A 12006-nucleotide genomic window follows, 5' to 3' on the forward strand; every position below is an offset into this window, starting at 1 on the left:
CTATATTTAAATGATATATAATTTAAATACTATGTTTAAAATATTTAAAGATATATTAAAATATTTAAAATGAACTATATTTAAAATATAGTTAAAATAAAACTAAATTTTAAAAGTATTTAAAATATACATATAAATTTGAAAACACTATATTTTATGGCTATATGCTCTCATGAATTGTTACTATGTATTATATATTATTTAATATTGTATATACTATGTGGTTTTATTCTCCTACTTAGAATCTTGATTCTGTTCTCTGGAAAGACAGGGCATAACAAGAATATTTATAAGAAAATATTGCCTCTTAGTCTAAGAAGACAAGATCATCCATTGTAGAGAATATAGTGTTGATATACAATGAAATGCAAAAGGATGTTGGTAAGAGGAAACTATAGTTACCAGACAAGTAAATCCTAGAATAGTACACTGTAAATTGAGCGTAGGAATCCATTCTTCTCAACTAGTTTGTGTAACCCCAGACACTTTTAGCTTAGAATGGCCATGAGAATGTGCTTATTGTTTCTCTAAGTACAGTGCATTTATTCCTGCCTCCCTAATATTTTATTATGAAGTTTTCAATTAAAGGAATTGATAGTGAACACTCATATGCCTACCACCTAATTCTACAATGAATATTTTTTCTTATTTGCTTATCATATATCTATCCATATTTCTAGGCCTCCATCAATCCATTAATTTATTTTTTGATGAATTTTGAAATAACTTGTAAACATCAGTATACTTTGTTGCCAGGTATTTAAGCATGTATGCCATTAGCTAGAGTTCAATATTTGTTCAAAGTTTTTTTTTTTTTTTTTTTTTAACTCTGGCAAAATTTATATATAGTAAAGTACATAGACCTTAAATTCAGTTAGATTAGTTTTGATAAATGTATACATGCATGTAACTAAACCACTGTAAAGACATATAATATTGCCATTACCTCAGAAAGTTTTCTTATGCCCCTTCATGGTCACTGTGCAACTCTCCTCCTCCTTAACCTGAGGCAGTAACTATTTTGATATTTTCACCATATATTAGTTTTCCCTGTTCTAGCCATTAATTAAATTGAATTGCAAATTGTGCCCTGTTTTGTATAAGGCTTCTTTTATTCTCTTTCCTCTATGCTGTTGTGCATATCTGTAATTTGTTCCTTTTGTTGCTCAATAGGATTCCATTGTACAAATACGCCACACTTCAGCCATTTTGTTTTTGATGGATGTATGAGCTATGTCCAGTTTTTTTCTATTATGAATAAAGCTGCTATGAATGCTCATGTAAAAGTCTTTTTCTGGACATATGCATTCATTTCTCTTGAATACTCAGGAATAGAATACATGTGGGAAAGTTCTAGTTGTCTCCCATTCTCTCCAGCATGTGATGTAGCCAACTTTTTCATTCTATCCATTCTGTGGGATGCATAAAGGTATCCTATGGTATTTTAGTATTTTTTTGTCTTAGTGAATACTAATGTTAAGCACAGCTTTTCATAGGCTTATTGGCTATTTGTAAATTTTCCTTTGTGAAGTGGTAAAGTATCTTATATTAACTTGCCTTTTTACTATGAATTGTAGGAGTTCTGTACATATTCTTGTTACAAGCCCTTCATCATTATGTGTTTTATAAGTAATTTATCTTATTCTGTGACTTGCCTATTCATTTTTTAATAGCATCTTTTGACAACACACATTTTCAAGTTTGGTAAAGTCTGTTTGTTTTACTTTCTCTTTATACTAGAAGCTTTATAGTTTTAGCTTTAACTTTTGTATCGCCAATATTATTTTTAATTTGCATGTGTTACGTAGTAACATTGAGGGTCTTTTTTACTTGCTCCTTGTATCTTGCACTATTTGTTGAAAAAACTTGATAATAATTATTGAAATGATGTATGTAAATCCTCTAAATTTGTTCATAATTTTCAAAATCACTTTGGATACCATAACACTTTTCAGTTTCAATATAAATCTTAGAATTAGTTTATCAAACTCTACAAAGAAATTCTGGCGGGATTGAATCCATACATCAGTTGTGGGAAAATTGGCGTCTAAAAACATTGAGTCTTCTGATCCATGAACATAGTACATTTGTTTGGGTCTTTACTTTTTTTTTTTTTTTTTAAATAGCAGCATTTTGTATTTTTAGCATAGAATGTGCTATTGCTAAATTTATTCCCCAGAATGTTTTACTATTATAAGTAAAAAGTAAAATTTTTCTTTTTTTTATTTTTTTAGATAGGGTCTTGCTATGTTGCCCAGGCTGGTCTTGAAATTGTGACCTCAAATGATCCTCCTGCTTCAGACTTGCAAAGTGCTGGAATTATAGTCATAAGCCACTGTGCCCAACTAAAGTTGTTTATCTAAATTACATTCTCCAATTGTTTGCTGTTAGCATATAAAATACAATTATTCAAAATATTTATCTAATATTCTACAACCTTTCTAAATTCACTTACTAGTTTATTTTAAAAATACAATTTTCTAAATATTACCTGAGTATAGAATAGTTTCACTATTTTGTTTCCCAACATTATGCTGTTTTTCTTTTTTTTATTAAAGTATTGCACTGGAGGGTTTTTTTTTTTTTTTTAAACAATGTCTTTATTGGGTTAACAATGTTCCCTATATTCCTAATTTGTTGCCATTTTTTTTTTTTTAATCATGAATGGGCACTGCATTTTCCTATATGCTTTTTCTACGTCGATTGAAATAATTACATAGAATTTTTTCTCTTTTATTATGTCAAAATTACAGTGGTTACTTTTTCATATTTAGCCAAATTTCATTTCTGGGTAAATCCCAGATAGTCATTATGTATTATCATTTATATGTCACTAGACTGATTTTATAAAATTTTGTTAAGGAGATTTGTATCTCTGTTTATGAAGTACTTTGGTCCTTTATAATTATTTCAGGACTTTGGTCCTTTTAAATTTTCTTTTTTCAGGCTTTACTGATGGGGTTAATGGTTACTTCATAAAATAAGTTAAAAGGTGATTTTTTTCTTTTCTGTTTTCTAAAAAAGTTTACATAACACTTATTTTCCCCCTTAAAAGCTTGAATTTCCCAGAAAAAAAAAAAATCTGTGGGAAGAGTTTTGTTCAAGTATTTTAATAGATAAAAGCTATTAATAGTTTTCTATTTTTATCTTGTGTTAGTTTTGGGGCAAGTTATAATTTTCACAGAACGTTTTCATTTTTTCTGAAGTGTTAAAATGTATTGGCATAAAGCTGTTTTTAGCATTCCCTTATTCTTTCAATTTCTTGAGGGTTTATAGTGATATCACTTCATTCATTCCTGTTACTGACAATTTTATTCTCTCCATTTTGGTGTTAATAGGGTTAGCTAAGAGTTTAATAATTTTGTTGCTTATTTTTAGAGAAAGAAATTTTACCTTAGTTAATGTTCTCTGTTGTTTGTAATTATCTTAAATATTTACTTCTGTCTACTTACTTTGGCTTTATTTTTACGTCATTTTGCTCCTTGCTGCTTCTTCTTAACATGTTTTACGTCATTGCTTATATATCTCTATTCCTTCTACTAAAATCACTGAAACTTATAAATTTCTTTAATAAGTAATGTTTTATCTGTACCTTCAAATTTATATGTGTATATATATTTTTTATTTTTATTTTTATTTTTATTTTTTGAAATGGAGTCTCATTTCAAAAAAATGAGAAAATGAAAAAAATTTTCATTTTGAAATGGAGGCTCAGTCGCCCAGGCTGGAGTGCAGTGGCGCGATCTCGGCTCACTGCAAGCTCCGCCTCCCGGGTTCACGCCATTCTCCTGACTCGGCCTCCCGAGTAGCTGAGACTACAGGCGCCCGCCACCACACCTGGCTGATTTTTTTGCATTTTTAGTGGAGACGAGGTTTCACCACATTAGCCAGGATGGTCTCCATCTCCTGACCTCGTGATCTGCCCGCGTGGGCCTCCCAAAGTGCTGGGATTACAGGCGTGAACCATGGCGCCCAGCCTATATTTTCATTTTTACACCTTGAGATATTTTATAATTTCTTCAAGACCCAAGTGTCACTAGACATGTGTCTTCTTTTAATTTCCATATATTTGTTGTTTTGCTAAGTATTCGATAGTTACCTTTATGTCATAGAGTTATAATTGAATTATTTGTGACTTGCTTTGAAGTCATCTTTAAAAGTTTACTAATGTTACACATGTATATAAATATACAAATAAAACAAATCACAGTATTAAAAATATTGCTTCATAACCCATTTCAGCGGGTCATTGTGGAACTCCAGAACTGATTGTGAATGGTCAAGTCATTGGAGAAAATTATGGATATAGAGACACAGTTGTATATCAATGTAATCCTGGTTTTCGATTGATTGGTTCTTCAGTGAGGATATGCCAACAGGATCACAATTGGTCTGGTCAACTCCCATCCTGTGTGCGTAAGTAAGCATGGCAAAAGCAATTAGAAACCTCTGGTCTTTGGAACAATTCTAGTTTTGGTTAGGCAAGATGAATATATATATTATGTTGTTATATATATCAATATAAAGTAAATTTCCACAATCCAATTTGATACTGCTATGCAAAAAACCTTTAAAGTGGAAAGTGTTCAAGAGAATTTCAGTTATATTTTATCAGGAAGATAAATTAAATTTAGCTCTTCTCATATTTAATATAAATGTATGATATTGATAAATTAATATTCTTATATGGAAGATACATTCTCAACACATTTGTAATTATAAGGATTTAAATTTCTAGAGATCACTGTGTAGCAGTATCAAGGTTTGCTACGATGTGATACTACAGAGCTTTTTATAGTGGAAAATATTTTGGATAAATATTATCTAATAATTATGATGCTCTTGCTATGACATCAAAATTATAAACTAATGAAGCACAGTGGGAAAAATATTATCATTAGGCACGACGTGAAGAACCTTTGCTCTCATTTCAGGTCCTCTAATGATTATGTGTGCTAATGCAATGTTTAATCTCTCTGGGTCCTAATTCCCTTATAGAGTGTGTGCTTGAAGATGTTTATCATTATGTCATCTTTTAATCTCAAAATGCATTGCATTTTTAAATATATCAAGATTACACATATGTAACATAGTTATATTTTGTCTGAAAAAAATTAAAAATTATGAGGATGCAAAGGCATGTGAATGATATAATGAACTCTGGGGACTAGGGAGAAAGTGGGAGGGGAGTGATGGATAAGAGATTACACATTGGGTACAGTGTACACTGCTCAGGTGATGGGTACACCAAAATCTCAGAAGTCACCACTAAAGAACTTATCCATGCAACTAAACACCACCCATTCCTCAAAAACTATTGAAATAATTTTTTTAAAAAGCAGATAAGAAAAAAAATAAAAATTTATTTTAAAGCACTGTTTACAGTATTTTAAAATTTGTACAAAACATATGAATATATGTAACTTTAGAATTATTTTAAAAAGATCTCACCAGTTCAACATATATCCATGTGATCTTTTAGGGTAATTAGATATGAATTCACACATGAAGAATAAAGTATATTTTGAAATAATATCTTTTTATTATAATTTCTTAAGTATACCTGCTGTGCTTTGTGGTTTTAATGGATCTCTTCCTATATGTACGTTGTGAATTTGGCCATTGTGCACTTATTATGACTACTATATCATGAAAATAAAAATAGAGCTGAATAATGATAACTGTAGTACATCTCAGAATCCCCAGAAGTATTTAGTGTTTCAGATCACAATCTATCCTACTTTGGATCTTAAAGTCAACTACATTTTTCTTATATTTTTCTCCTGATAATTTCCATCTCCAGATACTGACATTTATATTAAAATTATTATCGGTAAATAAATACTGTAAATATGTTTTAATTATAACAGGATCATAGGATAAAGATTTTGGAAGTGTCAGATAAACAATACATAGGACTTTTAGTATGCGTTCACAGGAAATATTTCATTTAATCTGTGACCAACTGCATCTATACTTATAAATTCAGTCATTATACTGTTTTGATCCAATCCACAGAAATGTATAGAAATTCAAGTTTCATGGTTATGATCATAGGATAATAGTTTCATGGTTATGATCATAGGATAATAGAATCTAGTTAACAATGAAAGTCACTTTCCTAAGACACACCCATACACCCCCACACACAGATTGATTGTCTGGTGATTTAAAGACAGCAATATCCTGCTTGTGTCTACTCTAGATATGTTCTTTTTCATTTACATTCAAGCATAGTCAATTAATACCACTGTTTTTCTTGTTGAATAATTGAGGCTATAAATGAGAATTGGCCCTTAGGGTAAAGCTGGTTTCTTTATTGATAATTTTAAACAAGAATAAGATGCAGTTAAATTTCCAAATGAGTAGGTTGACATTAACAATACAGCTGGAAAAATAATCGTTCTTGGGTCATTTCCTAAGTACTAAAAGTGACTGTGGTCGTTTCCTGTGCCCAATTAGGAAGCGCTATTACTGAATTTGCTCTGATTAATAGAGTGAGATAATGCAATAAAACAGTTCATGGAAATAGTGTTCGGGGAAAGCCAGCACTATGTAAAATTTATAGTGGGACACAGCATTAAAAGAACCTAAATAATTTATCTAATTAAGAATATTATTTCCAAGAAAAATTATATTATCAAGTATCAATGTTGAAGGAAAGAAACCAGTAAGATTGATTGTTTTAGAGAATATTTTGAGAATATGTCTTAAAATATTAACGAAAATCCTAATGCAGCCTTTGTGTATCATTTTCTATTTTCTACATTATGTAGTCACATTAATTTACTTTGCAAGCACACATTTGCTTTATCAATATATCATTCATAAAAATTGGTTGTATAAATAATATTAAAAGAACTATTTCAAAATTAAATGCAAAAAACTGCCTTTAAATATCCTCAATTATTAACTAGACAAGGAAAACTGGTTCAGTTTTGTTCTTTTCTATTTTTTAACTTTGTTTTTTTAAGCACAAGATCTCATTCTGTCATCCAATCTGGAGTGCAGTGGCATGATCATAGCTCACTATGATATATGTACATAGCTATGATCATGCTCACTACAGCCTTAACTCTTCTCCTCAAGCAATCCTCCCACCCCAGCCTCCAAAAGCACTGGGATTATAGGCATGAGTCACCACACCTGGCCAGTTTTGCTCTTTTCTGCTATTGGTTATGGACATGAACTTTAATTATTCCCCAGATTTCTTTGCATTTCAATGCTCTGCTGTTTGCCTCCCCAAAAATGTAGAGAGAAAGGATGAAATAGGTACCATGAAACTTAAAATACCTATGTATCACTTGCATAAAATTATCACAATTTTAAATAATTATCTATTTACTAATATAATAATGCTGTTAGACTATTTTGACATTCTACTTTGTTCATTTACATTAGTAAATGTACTTTCCATATATTTCCAGATAAAAGTAGTCTTCTTTCTACTTTGTTTGAAAGGATTAAGTATAATCAATAATGCAATAACTGATAACTATTTTTTTCCTGTGTTTCCTTCCCTGTCCTCCCACCACATCATATTAGCTGTTAGCTGTGGTCACCCTGGTAGTCCAATTTATGGAAGAACAAGTGGAAATGGGTTCAACTTTAATGATGTGGTAACATTCTCATGCAATATTGGATATCTTATGCAAGGGCCAACAAAGGCACAGTGCCAGGCCAACAGACAGTGGAGCCATCCTCCACCTGTGTGCAAAGGTAAATGTCTAAGTATATTCCCATTTGGGACATGGTAATAATGTTCACATAAACATCAGTGATACACTTAAAACAGCTTAAGCAGAATAGCAAAAAGTTTTTATCTAATAAAACAAAAAGCTTTAATACTGATGTCATCTCATTAACAATGCTTTCCTTTTTCTAAATTTATTACATATTTTTAAAAGTTAAAAGTGGTAGAGTTAATTTCTAACTTTCTTATTTGTATCTATTTTGTGACTGCATATAAAATGTAATTGAGATTATTTTTACTTGCAATTTGCTTCATAATTAGTGGAATTTACCTTTGGCATTTATTTTCTTTTTATTTTTCTGAAAACTATATATGGGCCTGGATTGTCATTGGTCCTGTATTGAGGCTTTATTCATTTTTTAATCTATAGAAACAGATTAAGGAGAACTCTTTGATGTTTTTCCAGTTTGCAAATAAGTGTATTTCATATTTTCTGAAAAAATACAACCAAATTATCATTTTCCTGCATGTTGTTTTCTTACAGTTCAACTATAGCTTAAAAGATATCATTTTTTAAATTCGTACTCAGTACAATACTTACAAAGTTGCTATTTTCCTAACTGTTGCCAAATTTTTTTCTTTCTTCTGTATTTCCTACTACATAAATTTCAGTCCATTTTCTAGATAATCCATGGGATTAATTTTATTTTTGGAATCTGGTTGTTTGAATAAATTTACTTTTGAAACTAAGTATTTACATTTCTAATATAAATCTATATAGGTATATGTATATTGTTGCAAATGTACGTTTCAAAATTTGTCATTTGTTTAGTGGTCAACTGTTCTGATCCTGGAATTCCAGCCAATTCTAAGAGAGAAAGTAAAATAGAACATGGAAATTTTACTTATGGCACTGTGGTATTCTATGACTGCAATCCTGGATATTTTTTATTCGGATCTTCAGTTTTGATATGTCAACCAAATGGACAATGGGACAAACCTTTACCAGAATGTATCAGTAAGTAGATAATGTGAATTGTTTCTTGAGAACATGTCATGGAAACCATACGGATGTTTATTGTTTTTATAAAACTACCTAAAGATATATGTCATAGAGAAGCATATTGATTTTATTGTTTGGCTGTTTCGAAATTATACTTTCTATATTTTGCAAATTCAGTGTGCAAGCATAATTTTCTTAAAATTAATGTGATAAATATTTATCTATCATTCTTTGATTTTTCACTTTGGAGCAGATAAAATATGAAAAGTAGTCATATTTACTACTTTACAATATTATCATCTGTAAGAAGCAACTATACTTTTATTCTGTACTAATATTTAATATTTCATTTAAGGCAAAATTAGTCTTAAACATCCATCATGGATTCAGAATACATGAAGATTTACACAAAGGTGTTACTTAAAACTTATTGATCTTAAATGTTTGTCATATAGAGACATATATACTTGTTAATGCAATAATTGTTCATAGGCAACATCTTTCTAGTCAGTGAATATCTAATAAGTGCATTTTGTTGTATGTTATAATAGGAGTTGTAGAATGTATATAAAATTAATTACAGCCAAAATGCTTACAAGTAACACACGTAGTGAGAAAAATAATTTAGCAGATATAAATAAACTTCTGTGAAGGCATAGAGGAGTGAACATAAATTCTAGCAATTCAGTCAATTGATAGGTCTCAGATTGAACTAAATCTCAAATGGTTGGTGAGTCTTGGACTTGACAGGGAAGAGAAGAACAATTTCATAGACTGAATGAATAGCGTGTGAAGAAACCATTCATTTTTGGCAAGTAATTTTTGGTTTTAGTAAATTGCTAAATTATAAAATTATTTTACAATTATGTTTCATTTAGAGGATTTTTTATGTTCATGGGTGGACTTTTATGAACATTTTGTGACAGCATTCATGTACTAAAGAAGAAACAACACTTTTTGCTGTGTCTATAAAGTTTCAGATTTTATGCATATAGTTCAGTAATTTGGCCTGCTGGTTAAAATTCATTTGACTTATTTGTGTTGACTGGTCTAATTATTTGAATAATTTGCTTACTTATTCTTATGTAGCTACCATATTAAAGTTAAAAATATTTTCATAGGACATGTAAACCTGAAGTTCTTCAAGTGTTCTGAGCTCTCATATGCTTTTTGCTTTATCATTTCCTGTAGCTCTCAGTGGTACAGTATTATATACTGAAAGGTTTTATTAAGTTTTTATGTCCTCACGTGCTGTTTGATACTCTAGAGATATGTGACACTCAGTATTTTTCTGAGTACAACTAACAGGGGACATACATTAAATTCTGAAACTACCTATCACTCATAAATAATACTCTTTCATGTATTGACTTTTAATTCTGCTATGCCTAGCAGTGTTTTAGTTTATAAGCCACTGAGTATTGTCTTTATACAGCATAATTTATTCATTACTGACTTGTAATGATTCTAGACTATATATTAAATAGTGAATCACAGATCAATCTTCACTGAATCTCTTTAACCCTCAAAGTTTTTTTCATGTAATTTCTGTATGGCTTCACTTTGAATCCACATGGTGTCCTATGTCCTTACTTAGCGAATTCATATTAATCTTCTCCTTGACTTGTACATATTTTATCAGGCACAGATACAGTTAGAATTCATACACATATATATGTGAACACATACTCATCACTCTTACATGTACAGATTTATCATAATCACTCAATCATTACTTAGCTTATAAAGTTGCTGTTAAACTCATCCGCAAAAGAGTAAGTTAACAGAACGGTTCCTATAGCTGCAAACCTCACTTTATTTTTTAAAAGCCGCCTTCAACATAGATGTTTGATTTCTGGAGCCTTTAGATGTTTGAGCAGAACATTTACTTCTGATTTATTGTATAAACATGCTGGTGTAGGTTGTTCGATAGGAGATATAAAAAAATTTTATATTCAATAATTATGTATTGTAGTGATTGACTGTGGACACCCTGGAGTTCCTCCTAATGCAGTCCTGTCTGGCGAGAAGTATACTTTTGGGTCTACTGTTCACTATTCCTGCACAGGAAAGCGTTCCCTTCTAGGCCAGTCATCAAGAACCTGCCAATTGAATGGCCATTGGAGTGGATCACAACCTCATTGTTCAGGTACCACTTGGAAAATTGAACAATGTGTGTTGGAAATTACATTATTGTTAGTAGTAGTAGTAACATATACGCAAAACAATCTAAAGACTTAAAATATATTTCTCTCTGAAAAATCTCATAAAAAAAGCTGAAACACTGCTTATACATTACTGGAATATGTGTAAGGCTATATAAATGCGGGGTACTGATGTTGTAGATGATAAATTACAAGTATGTGTTTTGAACTGTGTTGCTAATTTCAAGGATTTATGGTTTTAGGATGCTACACTGTATGAAGCGTTTTCGTTTGTTAAAATGGTGAAACTATTCAAGCTAAAGTATCTATCCCATTTTAGCAGATACCACATGTAATTTTCCCCAGAAGGCAATATTGTATCAGTGATTTTCTGTCAGAGTTCAGTTCTGTTTAACTTTCTAAGCAATTGATTACTTTAATGGTATGATTTTAAAATAAAGTTCAAAATGTTTTAAATTGAATTAATCTAATTCATTTTATTAAAGATATTTATCTATCCTAGTATTAATAAGTGACATATATCTTTTGAATCCTTATAACCTCAATAGTTATCTTTGCATAAATATTAAAGATATTTTAATTAATAATTTGTTCACAGAGTATTTGACAAATCTTTTCTGAGATAAACATTTAAGTTACCACTTTTTTTCAAAAATATCATTTACATTTTGGATCTATGATGGCTCCCTAGTTGATACTACTTATTTTTACCCATCAACCAGATGTTGTGCTTATTTTTCTGCCTCTTCTTTATATTTACATATTGTCTATTGTCTTTACTCTATTTTATCTCTGTAGATATCATTCCGGTGACTTATTAGGAGTTGTTTTACATTATTTTCACTTTAGAGTTAAAAGAGCAGTGAAATGGTAAATTAACCCCAAATCTTTTAACTAGTGATTAATCCCTATGAAGTGACTGCCTGGGACTTTAAATGTAATCTACAGATTTAGAAAAACTATCATTTTTAATGTAACTATAAAAATGATTTTATGAGAATTAACGTCTTATCTTGGAGTGACTCATAGAAAATTAACTCTCAGATAACTGCTTATACATGTGAACACACAGACTTATCCCCCGTCCCCACCCCGCCATGTATTAGGAAACTGCTACTAAATTGAGAAATAAAATTGTACACAGA

General features: G+C 30.4%; 1 protein-coding gene across 3 annotated transcripts in view; it reads left to right on the forward strand.

The window, feature by feature from the left end:
- CSMD3 (CUB and Sushi multiple domains 3) overlaps nucleotides 1-12006 on the forward strand; it is a 1277440-nt gene that overhangs the window by 1205751 nt on the left and 59683 nt on the right. For all 3 annotated transcript variants that reach the window (XM_011982326.1, XM_011982327.1, XM_011982328.1), the window contains 4 exons: nucleotides 4243-4416; nucleotides 7546-7719; nucleotides 8526-8711; nucleotides 10672-10845. In XM_011982326.1, coding sequence (XP_011837716.1) covers nucleotides 4243-4416; nucleotides 7546-7719; nucleotides 8526-8711; nucleotides 10672-10845 — 708 coding nt within the window. The remainder of the gene's footprint in view (nucleotides 1-4242; nucleotides 4417-7545; nucleotides 7720-8525; nucleotides 8712-10671; nucleotides 10846-12006) is intronic.

The sequence above is a fragment of the Mandrillus leucophaeus genome, unplaced genomic scaffold (assembly GCF_000951045.1).
Source record: "Mandrillus leucophaeus isolate KB7577 unplaced genomic scaffold, Mleu.le_1.0 Scaffold239, whole genome shotgun sequence".
NCBI lineage: Eukaryota > Metazoa > Chordata > Mammalia > Primates > Cercopithecidae > Mandrillus > Mandrillus leucophaeus.